The following is a 23,054-nucleotide window of genomic DNA, read 5'->3' as shown; positions in this document are numbered from 1 at the left end:
GAAGGTTGTATTTTGGGTATAATGCAACGTTCTAAGTTTCCAAAGGATGGTTCGGTTAGGGCCATGTGCAGGTTGCAGCTTGTGCATAGTGATGTTTTTGGGCCCATTCAAACTCTATCCTTGGGAAATTACCTTTATTTCGTGACTTTCATTGATGATTACTCCAGGCATGCATGTGTACTTCCGCTTAAAGCGAACTTCAAAGTTTTTATGTGCTTCAAACAATTTCTGGCTATGGTTGAAAATGTCTCGAAATGTACTATGGGCACCCTCCGTTCCGATTGAGGTGGGGAGCATATGTCTCATGAATTTAATGCATTTTTGGCTAGTCGTGGGATAAAACACCAATGTACAGTGCCGTATACACGTCAGCAAAATGGTGTTGCTGAGAGGAAAAACAGGTTACTTATAGAAATGGCACGATGTACTGGTCAAAAGTCAAGCTTTGCCCCATTCTTTTTGGCTTGAGGCCATCATATGTGCCACTTATGTACTAAACAGGTGTCCTACAAAAGCTTTGCAGTCGATTACTCCATATGAAGCATGGAATGATAGAAAGCCTTCTATTGAGCAAACGTGTGTTTTTGGTTGTTTGACATATGCTTTGGTGCCACAAACACAACACAAAAAATTGGATGATAGGGCTGTCAAATGTATTTTTGTTGGTTATAGTGCTGAAAGCAAAGGTTACAGGTTGTACCATCCACAAACAAAGTGTATTCTTGTTTCACGGGATGTTGTGTTTGTGGAAGATTCTATTTAGCCCTTGTTGTCATGTACTAGAGACAGTAATGTAAGCTCATAGGACATTTATGACACTTTGTTGCCTCTTTTCAGTGGTGGAAATAAGAATGTAAATTCCAATGAGGCATATGTACAGCCTATGGGGGTTTCTAAAAATGTTACAGATCAGCCTATTTTATTGATGCAGATGTACATGATGAGGAAAGCGCTAAAAATGAGCAGGGTAGAGGTATTCCAATACTTTGTGTGATAGTAAATTGGATGCACCTTTGTCTAGTCGTACTCGTTCAGGTTCTCACCATGCATCTTATGCATCAGATTCTTATGCTTTGGTTGTGTCTAGCCTGCATGATGTTGAGGAACCTTTGTCTTTTGAAGAAGCACAGAATTCAAAAAATTGGATGGTTGCCATGCAATTAGAATATGATGCACTTATAGAAAATGACACATGGACTTTTTGTGATTTTCCTCCTGGCAGAAAGGCCATGGCACAAAGTGGATTTACAAGTTGAAATGCAAGCCATATGGTGAGGTTGATCACCATAAGGCTCGACTTGTTGCAAAAGGCTATGCGCAGAAAAAAGGCATAGATTATGAAGAAACTTTTGCTCCCACTTGACGTATGAAAACTGTTCATTTTCTATGTGCATTGGCAGCTCATTTTGGTTGGGATGTACATCAATTAGACATTGTTATTGCTTTCTTGAATGGTGACATATCTGAGGAAGTTTATGTAAACCACCCTCACGGTTTTGTCAAGAAAGGAAAAGAGAACAAAGTGTGCAGCTGTAAGAAGGCTTTGTATGGGTTGAAGCAATCTCCTCGTGCTTGGTATGAGAAAGTTGACAGTCATTTGGTCAAATGAGGCTTTCGTAACACTCCAATAGAAAGCACAATGTATGTCAAGTGTGAGGGCGATGTACCTTTCATTGTTGTTCTTTATGTGGATGATTTGCTGATCATTCGTCCCAATATGAGACACATATTGTTGAATTTAAGACTTATTTGAATGCTACTTTCAAGATGAAAGATTTGAGGCTGTTGCATCATTACTTGGGCATAGAGTTTAAGCAGTGTGATGGTGGTATTGCCTGGTGTTAGAGAAGTTACATAGAGACATTGCTATGTAAGTTTGGACTTGAGGATTGCAAACCTATTGCCACTCCCATGGAAATAGGTTTGAAGTTAAGTCTACATGATGTTGTCTCACAGGTCAACAACTTTATGCATAGCCCAGGGTCTAAGCATTGGAAGACTATGAAGAGGATTTTCTGCTACGTGAGTGGCACTTTACATCTTGGCTTGTTTTATCCCCAGGGGGGATCATTGCCGCTAGACTTACATGCTTTTTCGGACTCAAATTGGGCTGGTTGTTTTGAAACATGAGTGTCCACAAGTGGTTTTTGTTTCATGCTTGGCAGTTCATGTATATCATGGTTGAGCAAGAAGCAACCAACTGTTTTTGTTTCATGCTTAGCAGTTCATGTATATCATGGTTGAGCAAGAAGCAACCAACTGTGGCCACTTCTAGTTGTGAGGCTGAGTACAGGGCAGTCTTCATAGCTACAGTTGAGTGTGTATGGCTCAGACGCCTTATGGCTGTTTTGGGGGTTGGACAGACACTGCCAACACTATCTACACTAACAATTAGAGCGCATTGGAAGTTGCGAGGAACCCCGTTTTTCATGCTCGTACAAAGCACATTGAGGTGCATTACCACTATGCTAGGGAGACGCTTTTAACAGGAGAGATCAACTTGGTTTATGTGCCAACATAGGACAACCTTGCATATTTTTTCACAAAGGCATTATCTCGTGAGAAGTTTGAAGCTTTCTGCAAAGCTTTGGGCTTACTCCCCTTTGTGGACTGATCATGTCCTCAGGGCATGGCACTTTCCTTTACTCATGTGCCAACTCTCGTTCACTGCATCACTCCAAGGGGGATTTGTTACCATATACATGTGGTAGTGATGTGTGTGAACACACTTAGGACCGCCGTGGTGTTTTTTCCCTCTTTAGGAGGTTTTTGCTCCCATGCATTGTATATACGCCCACTCATTCTAGGGCTATCTATCTACCCATTACACACTAAGTAATAAACTCTTAGTTGTGTGCCTTGAGATTACTTCGTCTTCTCTAAGCTTGTGTGTTTTCCTGCAACCCTAATTCCAACAATTCTTTCCCTCAATAGGAGGTTTTCCCCCTGTGCATTGTATATATGTCCATCACTCTACGTAAATCTTATCTTTCAATTTTCACAGTAAGTAATACACTCTTTGTTGTGTGCCTTGAGATTCCTTGGAGAAGCTGTGTGTGTGTTTTCATGTGATTCTAATTCCAACAATTGATATCAGAGTAGGTTGCATCCTCTCGAGCTTAGTCGACAATAGCTCCAGCACATGCCTGCTCACTTTCTCCGATTTCTCTAAGCTTTGACGAGCATCAATAGGACGACAAATACTTTGGGCAAGCTCATAGAGCTTGGTCTACTCAGATTTTTGATTTGGGCTCATTTTGGCCTATGTTTCCACATGCAGTATTGTGCAGGCTATTTTGTCATTTTGTGCAAAAGAAAATTCAATACAGTTTTCTGCATAACAAGTCCCTTATAGTTTTCTATGGTTTCTTATATATAGCACATATTGTTCTCGCTTTGTTTCTCCTCTTTTTTTTAAACAGTTTTCACATTAAGTGCAGACATTCCCCATAGCCAACAATAACACAGATGTGTCCGAGATGTTTGTTGTTGAGGATAGATTGGATGGGGACAATTACCCTATGTGGGCTTACATGATGCAACTTGTTCTTGTGTTGAAGGGCATTTGGAACATTGTGCATGGCATTGATGTACGCCTTAGTTCTAAGGATGTAGGTGATGTGGAGGATATTGCAGGTTTTGGTGGCAGAATGTTCGATAGAGCTATTTTGCCTATGGCTAAACAATCTTGTTGGGATGTAAAAGATGCACAAGCTCATGCATTGATTGTGTTGTCTATGAAGCGCACTATTACTCCTCACATTTGTTCAACAAAATCTGCAAAATACGCTCAGTGGGATATTCTGGCTGGTCTTTATGAAAGTCGCAATGAGGCTAAAATTGTGTTGATGCATAAAGAGCTAGAGTCAAAGATTATGCATGAAGAAGATAACATGGACACTCTCATTGCTGGTGTCAAGGATATCAATGAGCAGATTATTTCTACAAAAAAAGTCATTTTTGACAGTTCGCTTGTGCAGATTGTTCTTGATGCTTTGCCAAATTCTTACCAGACTTTTGCTAGTACTTGGAGACTCATGACCCAAGGAAATCCATAAGTAGTCAAATTTTATGTATTATGCACGTTGTTGCTGCAAGAGTCACTTTCCACAAAAACAAGACTAGACAGCATGCAGTACAAGAAGCCTTTATTGTTGCTCAAAGAAAAGGTGGTAACAACAATGTAGCCAATTCTCATGGTTCTTCTACGAGTGGTAAATCACATGCTCCTAATGCTTTTGCTAGTAGAAATTCAATTGAGAATTCTGGTGATAAGGGAAAAAAGAAGAATTATTGCCATTATCATAAAGCTAATGATCACTTGATCAAGCAGAGTCCTAAGTTGAAGGCCAAAGAGGCTAAGAAGAAAGAGGTTGGTTTCACTACTATTGCTAGTTCCACTACAAATGCAGCTATTTTTGAGTCTTTTATGAAAGGAGACTGTGATGTTGATGTTGATGTTGATGTAGAATGGTCTTTTAGTGTAGAGTGTATTTATGATCCTACTGTCCATGATGCATGTATGTCAGTTGCTGTAGATTCATATGTGTAGTATTTTGACTCTGGTGCTACAAAGCATATTACCTCACATCGTGATTTTTTCATTTCTCTTGAGTTTGTCCCTCATGGGAATTCAGTCACTTGTGCTAACAATGCCTCTTATCCGGTTCAAGGAGTTGGAAATATTGTTCTTACTGCTGCAAATGGTAGCTATTTCACACTTGTTGATGCATTGTATGTACCTGGGATCAAGAAGAATCATTTTCACTTTAACTTGTCAAATTTGTGGATAACAGATATATAATACATGATCTCAGTTTTGGTGATGAAATTGTTGCATCTGGCATTTTGTGTTGTGGTTTGTATAAGCTCACTTTGTATGACAAGTGTGGGCAAAATTTTACCAATGCAATTCTTGATTCTAAGGCTAGTTCAGATGCAAAATTGCGGCATGCATGTTTGGACATCTGAATTTTGCCAGTTTGCCGTGTTTGCAAAATCTGATATGGTTGCTTCTTTGCCACCTCTTGAAGCACCTGTCAAACATGTTTATAAAGGTTGTATTTTGGGTAAGATGTAGCGTTCAAAGTTTCCAAAGGATGGTTCAGCTAGGGCCACATGTAGATTGTAACTTGTGCATAGTTATGTTTGTGGGCCCATGCAAAGTCCGCGTCCTTGGGAAATTACCTTTACTTAGTGACTTTCATTGATGATTACTCTAGGCATGCATGTGTATATCCGCTAAAGAAAAGTTCAAGTATTTATGTGCTTCAAATAATTTTTGGCTATGGTGAAAAATGTCTCAAAATGTACTATGGGCCCCCTCTGTTCTAATTGGGAGTATATGTCTCATGAATTCAATGCATTTCTGACTAGTCGTGGGATAAAGCACCGATGTATAGTGCCTTATATGCCTCAACAAAATGGTGTTGATGAGAGGAAAGACATGTCACTTACGAAAAATGGCACAATGTATGAATAAAAGTCAAGCTTTGCCGCATTTGTTTTGGCTTGAGACCATCATGTGTGCCACTTATGTACTTAACAGGTGTCCTACAAAGTCTTTGTAGTCTATGACTCCATATGAAGCATTGCATGATAGAAAGCCTTCAAGTAAGCACATGTGTGTTTTTGGCTGTTTGATATATGCTTTGGTGCCACAAGTGTCCTACGTAGGCTTTGTAGTGTATGACTCCATATGAAGCATTGCATGATAGAAAACCTTCTAGTAAGCACACGTGTGTTTTTGGTTGTTTGGCATATGTTTTGGTGCGACAAATGAAGCATAGGAAATTGGATGAGAAGGATGTCAAATGTATTTTTGTTGATTATAGTGCTGAAAGAAAAGTTTACAGGTTGTATCATCCACAAAAAAAGAGTATCTTGGTCTCATGGGATGCTGTGTTTGTGAAAGATTGTATTCAGCCCTTGCTATCATGTACTAGAGACAATAATGTGAGCTTACGGGACATTTATGACACTTTGTTGCCTCTTTTTAGTGGTGCAAGTTTGAATGTAAATTCCAATGAGGCAAATGTACAGCCTATGGGTGTTTCTAAAAATGTTACAGAGTAGCCTATTACTGATGCAGATGTACATGATGTACTTGATGGGGAAAGGGTTGAGAATGAGAAGGCTAGAAGTATGCCTAAATGGTCGGTGCATATTTTGCGCGACAGTAAATTGGATGAACCTTTGTCTCCTCATACTCGTTCAGGTTCTTGCCACACATCTTATGTATCAAATTGTTATGCTTTGGCTGTGTCTAGCTTTAGGTGATGCTGAGGAACCTCTATCTTTTGATGAAGCACATAATTCAAAAATTTGGATGGCTTGCAATCTGAATATGATGCACTTATAGAAAATGACAGATTGACTTTAGATGATTTTTCTCCTAGCAAAAAGGCCATTAGTACAAAGTGGGCTGAAATGCAAATCGGATGGTGAGATTGATCGTATAAGGCTTGACTTGTTGCAAAGGGCTATGCACAACAAAAAGGCTTATATTGTGAAGATACTTTTTCTCCCACTTGTCGTATGAGTACTATGAATTTTCTATGTGCATTGGCAGCTCATTTTGGGTGGTATGTACATCAATCAAACATTGTTACTGCTTTCTTGAATGGTGACATATTTGAGGAAGTTTATGTAACGCGGTCTCGTGGTTTTGTCAAGAAAGGACAAGAGGATAAAGTGTGCAAATGTAAGAAATCTTTGTATGGGTTGAAGCAATTATCTCGTTCTTGGTATGAGAAGGCTAACACTCATTTGGTCAAACGAGGCTTTTGTAACAATCCAACAAAAAACACATCATATGTAAAGCGTGAGGGTGATATACTTCTCATTGTGGTTCTCTATGTGAATAATTTGTTGATCAATGGACCAAATGAGAGACATATTTTTGAATTTAAGGCTAATTTGAATGCTACTTGCAAGATGAAAGATTTGGGGTTGTTGCATTATTACTTGGGTATAGAATTTAAGCAATGTGATGGTAGTATTGCCTTGTGTCATACAAGTTATATAGAGACATTGCTATGTAAGTTTGGACTTGAGGATTACAAACCTATTGCCACTTCCATGGAAACGAGTTAGGAATTAAGTCTTCATGATGCTGGTAATCCTGACGATGTCACTCTTTACCAAACTGCTATTGGATTCCTTAGTTGTGTATACAACATGAGGCCAGATATTCAGTTTGCAGGCTCACAGGTCAGCAAATTTATGCATAGCCCAGGGTTTGTGCTACTTGAGTGGCACTTTACATCTTGGCTTGTTTTATCCCGAGGGGAGATCATTGCTGCCAATTTGCATGCTTTTTTGGACTAAGATTGGACTCGTTCTTTTGACACACAAGTGTCCACAAGTGGTTTTTGTTTCATGCTTGGCAGCTCATGCATATCATGGTTGAGCAAGAAGAAACCTATTGTGGCCCCTTCCGGTTGTGAGGCTAAGTACATGGCAGTCTTCATAGCTACGGTTGAGTGTGTGTGGCTCATATGCCTTATGGTTGATTTGGGTGTACTTCCAAAACTATCTACACTGACCGTCAAAGTGCATTGGTAGTTGCGAGGAACCCACTTTTTCATGCTCGCACAAAGCACATTAAGGTGCATTACCACTATGTCAGGGAGAGGCTCTCAGCAAGAGAGATCAGCATGGCTGTGTCAACACACGACAACCTTGCAGATCTTTTCACAAAGGCATTGTCTCCTGAGAAGTTCAAAACTTTCCACAAAGCTTTGGGCTTACTCCCCTTAATGGACTCATCATGTCCTCAAGGCATGGCACTTCTCTTTACTCTATATGCAAGCTCTCGTTCACTGCATCACTCCCAGAGGGGATTTGTTACCACATACATGTGGTAGTGATGTGTATGAACACACTTAGGAACGTCGGGGCATTTTTTCCCTCACTAGGAGGTTTTTTTCCCCCGTTCATTGTATATACGCCCATCACTCTAGGGAAATCTTATCTTTCCATTTTTCACACTGAGTAATGCACTATCTATTGTGTGCCTTGAGCTTCCTTCATCTTCTCCAAGCTATGTATGTTTTCTAGCAGCCCTATATATATATATATATATATATATATATATTGAGTGGGGTGGCCAAAATTTCCATTGCCACCCTCTCTCATACATGTCACTAAAGAGGTCTTCCTCCTCTCTTGGCTCCACCCAATGAGCTCCTCATCCCCTCCCAAGAAGACTCTCTCTCTCTCTCTCTCTCTCTCTCTCTCTCTCTCTCTCTCTCTCCGTCTCTCTGTTTTCCTTCATACATACCCACACACTACTCATGCACACACTCTCCTCTCTCTCTCTCTCTCTCTCTCTCTCTCTCTCTCTCTCTCTCTCTCCCCCCCCCCCCCCTTCACACACACACACACACACACACACACATGCACACATTCTCCTTCTCTCTCTCTCTCTCTCTCTCTCTCTCTCTCTCTCTCTCTCTCTCTCTCTCTCTCTCTCCCTACACACACACACATGCACACATTCTCCTTCTCAAGCTCACTTTCTCTCTCTCTCTCTCTCTCTCTCTCTCTCTCTCTCTCTCTCTCTCTCTCTCTCTCTCTCTCTCTCTCTCTTTCCTTCATACACACATACACACCACGTGCACTCTCTCTCTCTCTCTCTCTCTCTCTCTCTCTCTCTCTCTCTCTCTCTTCCTTCATACACACATACACACCACGTGCACTCTCTCTCTCTCTCTCTCTCTCTCTCTCTCTCTCTCTCTCCCCGAATTAGCCCACTCTCTTTCTCATCCTTCATACACACACACACACACACACACACACACACTTGGTCACTATACTTAGCTATGATTGCTTCATCCTTCACACACATATACACACAATAGTGGTTTACCTCTGTTAAACTAGGACTCACTGTTGGCTAATATATCTACCCAGCTTAGCTTAAGGCTTGCCTAGACATCACTACCTATTATGCTTGAGAAGAAGGCTTGATTATGCTTTCCCTTGGTCTTGTGGGTGATTACCATGTATATCTACCTTGCACTCTCCTCAATAGGAGAATCTAGCTTATGCTATGCTTGATGAAGCTAATGGTTATATTGTCTTAAGGATGATTACTATAAAGCTTTACCCTACACTTTCTTGGATGGTTATAATGTACTCATTCAATGGTTTTATTGTCTTGTGGGTAATGGCCATGAGTTGAGACCATGCAATTGTTAAGTATGGAGCCTGATTTACCCCTTGTAATTTTTAGTATTAAAAACGCACATTTGTAAGGCCCATGTTATGAGGAGAAGCCATCGTGCGTGAAGAAAAATCACTCGCTAGAAAACCAAAAATTCACGCTGCCAAAATGTTCCTTTTTGTCGGAATATTATGGCCAGACGGCGACCAAAAAGTGGTCCAAAAACGACAGATCAATTGGGCGGTTGGCCGATTGTTGATAGTCAATGGCCAATGGCTGGTGACCAATTTCAAGGCGAACTTGTCTTCTCAAGGGCGACCACACATGGGTGCATTGGAGAGTCCAACTCGAACTTGTCTACACAAGGGATGTATGAGTGCCAAAGGAATGTAAATCCTTCAATCAAAGGAATGCAGATCCTTCAATCAAAGAAGATTCTACCAAGTTTGAAAGAAGAGGACAGTTTTGTGAAGATTGTGTTTATGGTAAACAAAAGAGGGTAAAATTTCAAAAATCAAGAAATGAAAGAAAAAAATAAAAACTTGAATTTGATCATTCAAATGTTTGGGGTCCTGCAAGTACATTATCCCTTGGTGGCTCATTGTACTATATGTAACATTTATAGACGATACAACTAGGAAAACAAGGATTTATGTAATGAAGAATAAATCCAATGTGTTTTCCATAATTCAAAGGTGGAAAATTTTGTAGATAATGAAGCAAGTACCAAGGTTAAATGCCTCAGATCTGACAATGGAGGTGAATATTGCAGCCAAGCTTTTGAAAGCTTTTGTGGTAGCAATGGAATTTGAAGGCAAAGGACAACCCCAAGGACACCTCAACAAAATTGCATTTTGAAAAGGATGAACAAACAATCATGGAGTGAGCACAAAGAATGTGGCTACATGCAGGCCTATCGCTTGAGCTTTGGGTAGAAGCAATAAGTACATTTGTGTACTTGATCAACAGATCACCCTCCATGACATTGGATGGGGGAGTTCCAAAAGAAGCATGGACACATAAACCAATGATGTGTGCATTTCTCAAAGTGTTTGGGTGTGAGGCTTTCATGCACATAGATAGAAGCCTAAGGTCAAAGCTAGATGCAAAGCCCGAAAGGTGTTTCTTCATTGGCTATGGAGAAACGGACTTTGGGTATTGCATATAAACTCCCAAATATGGTAAAATATTTAGAAGTAGGGATGTAATTTCCAATGAACAATATAAGTACAATGATTACTTAGAAAGAAAACAAACAAAATACACAGGTGATGAGTACATGGAGCTTGACGACGGTGAAGACTCAAGAAGTGAAAATGGTGACAACTTGCAACAACGTCAACCAAATGAGGATCCCCAACCTATTCCCCAAAGATCTACGAGATCAAGTAGACCTCCAGAAAGGTTCATTCCTTCCTTCAACCATCTCTTGGTCTCAGATTTTGGAGAGCCAAAATCATACGAAGAAGCTATGTAACACAAATCCAAATAAGAATGGATGAAGAACATGCAAGTGGAGATGGACTCATTACATCAAAACCAAACATGGGAGTTGGTTGAGTTGCCTAAAGGTAAGCGGGCACTGCAAAATAAATGGGTGTATAAGCTGAAGGAAGAAGAAGGTGGGAAGAAAAGGTACAATTCCAGTCTTGTGGTAAAAGGGTTTTCTCATTGGATACTTAGGTATCTAGGGACAACAAAAAATACTTTGTATTTTGGAGGAATTGATATTTTCTTGGAAGGGTATATTGATGCAGATATGCCAGGTGACAAAGATACTTGAAGGAGCACTACTGGCTATGTCTTCACAGTTGGAGGCACAACAGTAAGTTGGGCTTCAAAGTTGTAGAAAGTGGTCTCAATTTCTACCACGAAAGCAGAGTATGTAGCAATGACAGGGGCAAGAAAAGAAATATTGTGTCTTCATAGATTCTTAGAGGAGCTTGGATACAAGCAAGAAAATTGTGTCTCGTACAGTGATAGTCAAAGTGCCATCCATCTTGTGAAGAATTCAGCCTTTCACTCAAGGAAAAAGCACATTGAGGTGAGATATCACTTCATATGTACTCTTTTGGAAGAGGGACAACTAAAGTTAGGAAAGGTGCATACAAGCAAAAATCTTGCAAACATGTTTACAAAGGTGGTCAACAAAGAGAAGTTGAGCTTTTTCTCATCTTCAATCGACATTAAAGGATAAGAATCTTGGGTGAAAAGTAGTCACAAGTTTGGTGTGGAGATCAGTCTCCAAGTATGGAGCCTAATTTACCCCTTATCATTTTTAATATTAAAAACACACATTTGTAAGGCCCTCATTATGAGGAGAATCCATCGTGCGTGAAAAAAAATCCACTCATCGAAAAACCAAAAATTCACATCGTCGAAATATTCCTTTTCATTGGAATTATATGGCCGGACAGCAGCCGAAAAGTGGTCGAAAAACGATCGATCAATTGGGCGGTTGGCCGATGGCCGGTGGTTTGAAGTTAATGGCCAGTGACTGAATTCAATAACCAATGGACGATTTCAAGGCGGGCTTGTCTTCTCAAGGGCGGCCACACATAGACACATTGGAGAGTCCATTGTCTACACAAGGGCGGATACACATGGTTATCTCTCATGAGAGAGGGTAGCCCTTTTGATCTATAAAAGGAGGCCTCTTCTACACACAAAGTAGCATTGTGGTGTATTGTGAAGTTGAAAACCTCCTAGTGAGGGAAAAATGCCCCGGCATTCCTAAGTGTGTTCACACAAACACCACTACCACATGTATATGATGGTAACAAATCCCCCTAGGAGTGATGCGGTGAATGAGAGCTGGCACATAGGGCATAGGGAAGTGCCATGTCCTAAGGACATGATCAGTCCACAAAGGGGAGTAATCCCATATATTTTCAAAAAGCTTTGAACTTCTCACCAGACAATGCCTTTGTGAAAAGATCTGCAAGGTATTCCTATAGATTTTAGAACTACTGATGGAATACGATATGGGTCTCAGATATTTGATCGGACCTTACTTGGTTTTGCTTGGTTGTCTCTTTGCATTATACTAGTTCTTGAAAATAATTCTTTTTTTTTAACCTCTCACCTAGCATTGGTTGAAATATACTGTTTTGATATAATCTTATGAATATTTGTGTGGGCTTATCGGAAAAAGATATAAGCTTACTTTAAATTTGTCTTCTACAACTTTAAACCAACGATTTTTTTATATATTTGAGCTTGGAATGCTCAACTCACAACCTTTTTATACTCACATGCCGGTTGGCATATGATGTGGCATGGCAACAAGTTGATAGGCCTTAAGGCTTGGGCTTGAAAATTGAATACATCAGTTGATTGGTACATAACAATATTTACATAAACTCTTTAGGAAACATGCAATGAAAATATGCTTAAATCTTGATGATACTTTCTGAAGAATATGGTTTAATTTGGATTATGCAAATCTTTGAAAATGTTGAAGAATAGATTTCGTTGTGTCACTTGCATCAGGAGGGGTAATGGCCTTCTACTAATTTTTGTTCTAGGGGAAAAGTTAATCTATTTGAAACTTGAAAGATTGAAAAAAGGGGGGTTTCCTTGCCTCTTTGGAAAAAAAGAAATCTAAAGGAAATACAAGAAGGCCGTGACTTCTTGAAATGCTCATGAAGTTTTTTTTTTGGGAATGGCTTAAGTGAACAGGAAATAAAGAGGTACTTTGCCTTATTTAGGGGCATTTTTGGTTGGCAAAATGCATGATGATACCTCTTGGAGAATATGGTTTAACTCGGATACTCGGTATTTGGAATAAAAGGTTTTTCATACTTTATAAATAAAACTTAATGCTTCTTCTCATATCATAAGTATGCCACTTGCATCAAAAGGGGTAATGGTCTATTGATTCTTTACATTATTATACACTCTTAATCTATTTAGAGTAAAAACTTTTTGGATAGTAGTTCAAGTTAAAAAATTGTTAAGTAGGACACGGATAACAATTGATACATTCTTTGACACCTATAATATGTATGCAAAGCTAACGAATATGTTTTGTTTTACATGGATGCAGGTGAGAATTCTATTTTTTTACTTAAGAGTTTTTTGGCTAAGTTGATTTCCAACTTTGAAGAGTCCTATCGATTCAACCTAGATGACCTCCACAACTCTGTTGTCTTGTTTTACATGGATGCACGTGAGAACTCTATTTTTTACTTAAGAGTTTTTTTTTGGCTAAGTTGATGTCCAACTTTAAAGAGCCCTTTCGATTCAACCTGGATGACCTCCACAACTCTATAATTCCTTGTTAAGTTGACAGGTGTTAGGTGGCCTTTCCTTGTCTATAGACTAGGTTCTTGCTCACAGTTATTGTAGTCTTTTGGCTTTGCTGGTTTTAGGTTGCAAGTTAATCCAAAGTTGCTTACCCATGTGCAATTAATTTGATTCTTCTGATTTCAAGAACATATTACCCTTAAATGGACTGCTCGTGAGCATTATCCATAACCCTGAGAAACATGCAAAAAATTATGGAAAACATCCACAAAAAACTACATACCACATCTAAACCATTTATAATGGCTGTCAAAGCCTTAAAACTCCTACCGGAGTACACTCTTGTCTAAAGACATTATCAGGTTTTATTTTGTTGAGATTTGTCACTAAGGACTTCTTGATATGGTACATCTTTGAAAGTTTGTAACTTGACTTCTTTACTCTCATCAACCTAATGAGGCAGTAGACCCATACTCAATGGGCCTATTGCCTTAACATTGAGTATGGTGCATGGGTAAGGGTGGGCGTGTGTGTGCGCGCACACACACACACACACACACACACACACACACACACTTTGTCACTATACTTAGCCTAACACACTGACTTGCCTAGACAGGACCCCCCATATGGCTTGAGAAAAGGCTTATCTATGCTTTTACTATGTTTTATGGATAAACACCATGTATAGTTACTTTGTAGTCTCCTCTATAGGAGTGTCTGGCTTAGGCCAGGATTTTTGGTGCTAGTGATTATATTGTCACTTTTATTCTGCTTTGATGGCTTTTTCCTCCTAAGTCACCTAATCATTTTACTTGGCTTTGAGGACCACATCTGGCTACAATCTATCAAGTTTCTTTAGCTCATTACTACTCTTTTTATTAAGAAGTTGTTTTTGACCGCTATCCTACAACTATTTATTTCTTTGATAGAGCTAATGGCTTTATTTTCCTATGGTAATTACCTAGAGTATTCCCCTAATTTGGTCTCAATGGGGTCATCTTGCTCTCTTGGGCATGATCAAGTTGATGAGTATACTATTTTGTAAACTAACCATGGAGGAAAGGTTTGTGCTACTAGAGGGTTGAATTTTTTTCCTATTCCAAATTTAGTGCACAATTGGGCTCTCAAAAATATATTCCCGGACAGTGTTAAAACAAACTTGTTCTAGATGGCTCTCATCGGCTCTGAGTGTGGGAATCCACCTGGGCATGAATGACCCCCACCACCTACCATAATTAATCATGGGATTCCACTTGGGTATTCATGCCTGCATTAGTTGGCCTTTGAACTTGTGCTCTGCAGGATCTGACGAACCCATCCGTCTCCTTCTCCTCCTCCCTCTATGCAAACCTCTACACCTCTGATATCGTTGAGTCTCTTTGAAGATGCATGTGCTTACCGTACTGATATGACGATTCTATGTATCTGCCATTACTCTCAAAATCTTACTCTCCCATTCCCTCGTTCCCTCTACGCATAACTATTGTTGGATTCTGCTCCTCACACCCTCTGCACGTAACTAAAGATGCTCGATTAAGGCCTCCTAAATACCCATAAGGTAACTCGCTATCATTCTTAAATTGATATACCTATTGAGCATATCTCCTGGTTGATATTTTCACCTCAAACGTACATAGCTCACTCAAAGTTGATTGTTGGTGGTGCCCATCTGGATCTTGTCTACCTATGCGGCTATATAAATTGATGAGGGATGCTTTTCTCCCTCACTTAGCCTTTCATTACATGGGTGTGTGTTTGTTTTAAAGACAGTGAGGGACGTGGTGATAGGTCTGTCTTTTACGCATTATGGAAATCGTGGAGCAACCTGTTGCTTCTCGGGTACTCTTTCGTTCTTGCTTTAAAACTGTTAAATCTATTGCTGCTTGGTATGGAGTACCATATGGTCTCAATGCGTAAACTAGGGTTAAAACTTGAAGTTTGATCAAGGAGTATTTACTTGATACCACGGTCACAACGGTCGATGTATACTAGCTTAAATAATATCATGTTGAAGAGGAATGTGCTGCCAACTTTTGGTGACAATAAAATGTACCATAATCAATCCTTTTTGGTAATATTGGATGTTTTTAATATACACATGATGATGGTGCTTTGAATGTTGGTATGTAGTATTTGAAAACTATTTTTGAGCATCACCAGGGAACACCGGAAATAAACTTTGATAGTTATCGAGATTCTAAATGGATTATTGTTTTTTTTTCTCTTTGCATTATACTGGTTCTAGGAAAAAAAACAATTATTTTTATCTCTCACCTAGCATTGGCTGAAATATATTGTTTCGGTATCAGCTTCTAAGTGTTTGTGTGGGCTTATCAGAAATCGATATAAGTTTACTTTAAGTCTGGATGCATGTACCAAAAATCTGTCTTCTACAACTTTAAACCATCGATTTCTTTTTTTAATATTTGAGCTTGGAATGATCAACTCATAGCTTTTATACTCACATGCTGGTTCTCATATGTTGTGGCATGGCAAGTTGGTGCCTTAAGGTTTGGGCTCGAAATTTGAATACATCAGTTGATTGGTACATAATAATATTTACCTAAGCTCTTTAGGAAACACTTAATGAAAAGATGCTTAAACCTTGATGATACTTCTTGAAGAATATGGCTTTATTTGGATTATGCAAATCTTGAAAAATATTGAAGAATAGATTTCATTTTGCCACTTGTATCAAGAGGGGTAATGGCCTTCTTATGATTTTTGTTCTAGGGGAAAATGTAATCTATTTGAGAGCTTGAAAGGTTAAAAAAAGGGGGTTTCCTTGCCTCTTTGAAAAAGAAGAAATTTAAAGGAAACACAAGAAGGCTTTGACTTCTTGAAATGCTCATGAATTTATTTATTTTAGGAATGACTTGAGTGAAAAACACATAAAAGAGATACTTTGTCTTAAATGCATGCTGATACCTCTTGGAGAATATAATCTAACTCGAATACGAATTAAAAGTGTTTTTCATACTTTATAAGTAAAACTTATTGCTTCTACTCATATGAAAGACAAGTATACCACTTGCATCAGAAGGGGTGATGGCCTTCTGATGCTTTACATTATTATACATTCTTAATCTATTTACAGATAAGTTTTTTTAAAATAATAGCTTGAATTTTTTTAAATTAATTAGAACATAATTAACAAATGATAGGTTCTTTTGACACCTATAATATGTATGCAAGGCTAACAAATTTGTTGTTTTTTTTATTATGAATGCAAGTGAGAATTCTAACTTTACTTAAAGAGTTTTTTGGCTTATTAGCTGTCCAACTTTAAAGAGCTTTGTAGATTCAACCTAGATGACCTCCTTAACTCTGTTTCTTTTGTATAGGATCATTGAAATGATGCTTCATTCTTGATATATTGTATAGAAATGGATCTAAGACTGAACATTTTTGTACAAATCTTTGTCAAGTTATCTAAATCCACTTGTCTTTTGATCGTTATGTTCCTTTGTGTATATGTATTAAGTTTAATATAGCAACGCGCGCACACAATGGTTCCCTCTGTCATAGAAGCATCGAGGCATCTCAGGGTGCTTTTCACAAATTGTGCTTTAGGAAGGAGCACATGCTTGAGGGTTATGCTTGATATGCTTTACTATGAATTGATACACATGATGGCAATAATTATTCCTCTTTTTGAGATTTTATCAGGATCCTCACTTGAAAATTGTGTTGTCATGTACATGCATACACACATTGTAGTTATGGAATGTATTGAGGTCATCCATCATGGCTGGAACAAAGGGTTGGTTGCTGCCTTAATAGAGATTAGGTATTCTACGCGTGTTGAATTGTCATGGCTTGGTTGGTAGTGTTGTAGAAGATTACAACTGTTGACTTGGCGAACATCCTCTGGGTACATAGGAGGATTCTGGCAAGGAATTATATGTGGATGGTTGGTGCAGATTGGTTGCCCCCCGACCCTCAACTTTGACAAAATCATAACGACATGCATAGATATTGAGAGATGTTTGTGAATTGCAAGCTTAGTGCAGAGGAGACATGCCTAAGATTATATGCCCAATTATAGATGTCATAAGCAAAGCTTGGGAACAATCAATTCTGTAATTAGATACAAATCTCTGAATGGGAACTTTGCAAAAGGCACTTTACATTTGTACTTGCTTACACTATTTTCACTCAAATGCAAGCTAAATTTATTTTGTTGCTAATACTCCTCTCAATTGATTGTTTTAGGATTCCTAACCAATCCAATTCTAATCCTCATGTGTTTTTACAGCATAGAAGTCCTAGTCGTGTCTCACTATGTAACTCGATCCACTACCTCAAATGATTCTTGCATTCACTCACTTGCAATGTCTCATGCATCTAATGGTATGTTAGTAATTTCCCACAAGGTAATTGGCTACTTCCTCTACAATATAATGGCAATCACAAAACGATAAGTTTAAAACCCACTTTAAATGTAGAGGTGAGACCTTTAAACATGTTATACGAGGTGAAGCACTAACATGCTATGGAAAATTCCATGCCTATTACGGTAATTCACGCTCAATGAGTGAATAGTATCGATGAATGTATGCACCTATATAAACCCACCATCGAAAAATCCCATGACAAAGAGGATTAAGAGCCACATATTCTCCTGTAAAACGTACTTGGTTTAGTGGATACTTACTTTTTTAAACTATTATTTAATGGACACATTATAGATTAGGTGTACTGAAAGTAGACCCTTTTTACTTGCTTTGATTTGTTGCACTGCACATATATTTTCCATAACCTACATACACAGTTGAATTGAAGGAGGCAAGAGCACTCACTCATGGCTCAATCATGTTGTGGTCATGGATAGCATTAAACTACCTCAGTGACATGTATAGCAGCTAATAAGAACCATGTCAAATGTGCACACTCCCATCAAGGTCTATTTCCTCACGTCCTCACTCTTTACTCTCCTAATCAAAGAGAGAGATGGGTTAGTCCCCTCTAGTAGCAATCATTAGTAAAGGACCTGAGAATGCCTAAATTGCTGCAAGAATGGCGTTGTGCAATGCAACTAAAATTAATGAAGGACCTATCTACAAGCTACGAAAAATATTTTATAACAAAAAGTTGAGAAGGAAGGCATGAGGCCCTTAAATGAGGGAGACCCATCTCAAACTACAACAAAGGCATTCAAAAATTTGTACGCCTTGAGTAGTCAAAGATTGATTGAAGCTTATCTACCTCTTCCTTAAGTCTGACCGCATAGTTCAGGATCATTCTGTATCGCCTCTATCTATAGATGCCTTTCTACAGCATAAGCCTTGTTTAAAAGATGGATAAGTTTAGTGGGCTTCATCGAAACCAAAATCTAACATCTGACATGTCTCTTTGAAAGATTCTGGTAATTTCTTACCGGAAAGGATAGTGCTTGTTTTGCCCTTATTAAAGGCTGCAAAGCATGGCAATGTTAACAGTGTTAGAACCTTGAGAATAGTGAGCGGTGCACCAACCGTGACTATGTGACCCGCATCAATGACTTTACCATTCCAGCAGTCCACAAAAGCATCAACATCCATAAACTGCATCAAACCACTCACAGATCAACATATCATTTAATCAAAACCAAGTCATCAATGACTCAAACTGCATATTCACACTGTCATGGACATAAGCAGCATCAAACCTGATACCAAATCAAACATCAAAACTTCCTTGTCATATACACAACATATAAACCATAACCATAAACTGTCGCAACATCCACAACCAGGATACGTTAACCCAAGAGTATCTAAGAGACAAATGTCTAAAACACGCATCCTGTGTCCAAAACCTGCAACGCTAGCAATACCAATGCTGGCCTTCTTAGGGTCAAACATGTTTAGAGTGTGCCAAAAGTCATATAACGAGTCTTCAAATTGAAGATTTGTTGCCACAATCTACCATTTCACTCTTACCCATCAGATCTGGCAGTAACAAGCCTGAAACTTGTTTCATTTAAATAAATTTGGAATCACTTAGTAATCTGTGAAGCACAATAAATAAATTTCTGGAATCACCGAATGTGTGCAGGTTCGTTAAGCTTTGGCTGGAAATCTGGAGCTCCACCACAAAGAAAAATACAATATAAAGATTCTGCCAGTAACTAATGTCAATGAAGGGATCGATTCTGAGTTCAGCATCCAAAGGTGACAAGAGCTTTACTTGAAGCCCTTGCTCTCAAGCTCACAAAAAAAAGAAAAAAATCGACAAGCTGTTGACATTCTGTGGGGTGAGAACAAAATTCCAATGAGCATATACACACCTCCTTTGCAGCAATGGGTTGGTTTTTATGAAGCAACTGTTGTAAGCTGGTAGACCGCAAAACAGAAGCATACATAGGGTACGAAGCTGGTGTGCATACCAAGCTCAGTGAATAGAAAAGCATCTAGCTGCTCCAAGCTCCAAGCTATTTGTACTACTATTGTGGGTTCAAGGTTGCAAATACCTGCATGCAAGCAGACAGAAAAGTGTTACATATCCACATACGTCATGCAATTGGTTAGAAATTGTTGAAAAACTTTACCTTGTCTCTAAAATCTCTAAACAACTCCACCTCTAAAACTGTATTTAGGTCCTGCCATTCACAACATGATAGGATTGTCATCATACAGTTATACAGCAAGGTTCCGTACGGGGAAATACAGTGTATCACAATTCATATTGTAAGGTTAGATTCGAACAGTGCGTTTTTTAAATAACTCTTAAGATATTGTACAGTGTTGCATCGTACGGTCATACAGTGCGGTGGTACCATACCCCGTATTTGTACAATATGGGCATTTGTATACCATACGGAAACTTCCATAACATGAGGACACTGAAGTACCAGAAAAGAAATACCCCTTCTCTACTTGTACACTACCTGTGCCATAATCGTGTTTTAGTCAAGAGCATACCTTTTGTACGTCAGTTGAACTGTCAATCTTCTTAATCAGCTCTTGAAGCTCTGGATTTTTTAGCATATGCCGTAACTCTTCTGAAGCAGCTGTTACGAGGCCACAGAGCTTTCGGTACATTGTCCAAGAAACTTGTCATAAAAAAATCTGAGCCTAGTCTAATAGAAAATCACTGCAACAAACTTTTTCATATGCATAGCTTACTAAGCATTAATAGGGGTCCTTAAAGCACAAATTGACGATTAAGCTTGTGTGTGTGGGGGGGGCGGGGGCAGGCCCCCGGTGGGGGTGGGGGGCAGGGGGGGAGTAACAATTAAAGTTTCATTGCCAGCTTGCCATTCCTGCAGTAGCGAAGTGTGGATAGCTGCAATATGTACACAGCCTATAGTTTGTTTGTGTGTGTGTGCGCGCGCGCGTGCGCGCGTGTGTTTGTTCTCAGCCAGTACCGTTTCTGTTTAGTCAGGAGAGAGAGAGAGAGAGAGAGAGAGAGAGAGAGAGAGAGAGAGAGAGAGAGAGAGAGAGAGATTTTTTCGTCCTCGGAGGTCAAATATGACCTATGGGAAAGGATACATGTGATGTGTTGCAAAATTGACTATTTTCTTTTTTTTTAGTAATTTATATTTAATGAAATTAGGAAATTTAAGTTTGTGCCCTTGAGAACTGTTAGTAGGAACTATAGATCTACAAGAACTGACAACACCCATCATCAGGAACAAACATCTCTGATGTGTCATATGATGGGTGACATTATAAGCATCCCGAAGGAGTTGTTCCGTGAGTTTAGTAGGAGAAACCGAGTAACTGGTATTCTCAATGCGTCACAAGATGGGTGACGGGAGCATCAAATAGGGAATACACGTTGGTCTAGGAAGGAAATCCAAACCGAGCAAGGGTTACATGTAAAGATGCAAGCACATGAATAAACATGGGTTCTGAGAAGTTTTGAAAAGCAGGTTTCTTTTTGAGTGCTTTCTGGGAAAGCAAATGCTTTCTCCCAAAGGGAGTCTATGTCTACATCGCATCTGTGCATGCAACTGCATCCAAGGATGCCTGGAATGTGTTTGTGTAGACATTTGTTTTCAGCTCATGAGTTTTACTCATTTTTTAACAGATTCAAACCATTTTCAAAAACTGTCTATTACATGGGCAGCCCACTATTAAAAAAGGCATACAAATTGAGGCGCCCCCATCTCTGGCTATTCTGAGTAGCAATCGACTTATCTCTCTCTCTCTACCTGGCTTGGCGTGCACTCCAAAAGGTGCTATTTCAGCCCTCCCCTCCAGAAAAAGCAGGACGCCTCCCTCTTTTGCTATTCTTGCCAACCCGCAACACCTATAAGAGCAAAGCTAAGCCCCAAGTTTACAGAGCAAGTTCTGTCACGAGGGATCAGTAAGTTGTCGCAACAACTTTGCAAACCAAGGTTGCTTTCCGTGCTGGGAGCAACAGGCGATGATTTGTACATGAGATCTATGAGCTTTGCTACTATGTTCGTGGTTTTGCAAGTACTCATTCTCTCAGAACGAAGCAAGAAGGCTTCGGCCTACATTCAAGGATTCGAAAAACGCAATCCGAGACAGTTTGCAGAGCTCCTATGCCCCGAGAGCAGACAGGAAGGTATCTGAGTACAGAGTTCGTCTCTCGAGTTCTCGAGCATATATCTTCAATACTAAAAAAGAGGGCATACATAGGAGTAACCCATAAAATGGCATCTCTCAAGCATTTGGTTGCTCATATAGTTGCCTACAATGTGTACATATCCATAAGACTCAAGTAACCAAAACTCTCAACTTGCTTACCCATTAGGTTTCTCCAAGATCTTCCACATGCACCTGCTACATGCCTTTTCTTTGACTTGAAAAACTTGATGCTTGACTTCCAATCTTCTTCTCTTCTTTTGAATCAATGCCTTATATGCATGCAAATGACTTTGATAGTTATCTTTGTCCTTCGTTGCATTTAGCTTTATCAAGGACCTTCTAGCATCCTGACATACCACCTCTTGCATGATCTACCTTTGTTGACACCTTTGACATGCTTTATGGAAAAGCATTCTTTAACACGAGAAAAAAATAACTTTCTTGAAAGTTTCCCATTTACCTTCCAATGTTGTATCATGTTGGAGCTTTGTCATCCATAAGTTTTGCTCGACCATTTCAATATACATCGGTGCTCGTTTTTCATCATTTTGGCTGAGATTTTAGTACTTTCTTCAGGTTTGATAGTCTAATTCTAGGCTCCATTGGCCAAGCGTGAAACTCTTTATGCAATACACAATGGCTTCAAAGAGTAGCATATAGTCAATCTCTCTATCTCCATTAAGTTTTCTACATGAAAATCCATCGGTTCCACTCCATAAAGATACACCATTTGCAATGATCATACATGTACTATTGCACATGTGTAGAAATAGCTTTTCATGGTCTTTCTCATCCATTAAAAGTACGATCGCACAAATCAACTACCCTCAAATGTATGGCATATCAAATTGTTATGTATCATGTTGCAATGTTTTTGTGTCGGCATTCATATCCCCAAAGACAATAACATTACCTTTGCCTTTGAAATAAGCAATGTCCTCCTCTAAATAAAAAAATGCTTGATCTCTCTCTATCCATGCAAGCATAAAGGAGGGAATCATGATGAGAAATGTAGCAACCAGCTACCAAAATGGGTGCTCTTTCTCATGTCATAAACCATACATGACGTTCAATACATTGTTGAAGCTCAA

At 39.2% G+C, this 23,054-nt stretch overlaps 1 protein-coding gene across 5 annotated transcripts in view; it reads right to left on the bottom strand.

Annotated features, from left to right (window-relative positions):
• Positions 1-18,196: 18,196 nt before the first annotated feature.
• LOC147436259 (HIT-type Zinc finger family protein) overlaps positions 18,197-23,054 on the bottom strand; it is a 91,049-nt gene continuing 86,191 nt past the window's right edge. For 2 of the 5 annotated variants that reach the window (XM_086489185.1, XM_086489186.1), the window contains exons 5-7: positions 20,326-20,414; positions 19,953-20,003; positions 19,234-19,874 (exon numbers count right to left, since the gene is read on the bottom strand). In XM_086489185.1, the coding sequence (XP_086345311.1) occupies positions 19,848-19,874; positions 19,953-20,003; positions 20,326-20,414 (167 nt within the window). In that variant the 3' untranslated portion in view covers positions 19,234-19,847. Of the gene's footprint in view, positions 18,967-19,233; positions 19,875-19,952; positions 20,004-20,325; positions 20,415-23,054 lie in introns of those variants that run through there. The other 3 variants (XM_086489187.1, XR_015185175.1, XR_015185176.1) reach the window with 3 other exon arrangements.

This window comes from Adiantum capillus-veneris, chromosome 18 (assembly GCF_014529385.1).
Source record: "Adiantum capillus-veneris isolate H3 chromosome 18, ASM1452938v2, whole genome shotgun sequence".
Lineage (NCBI taxonomy): Eukaryota > Viridiplantae > Streptophyta > Polypodiopsida > Polypodiales > Pteridaceae > Adiantum > Adiantum capillus-veneris.
This window is presented reverse-complemented; position numbering and strand designations above follow the sequence as displayed.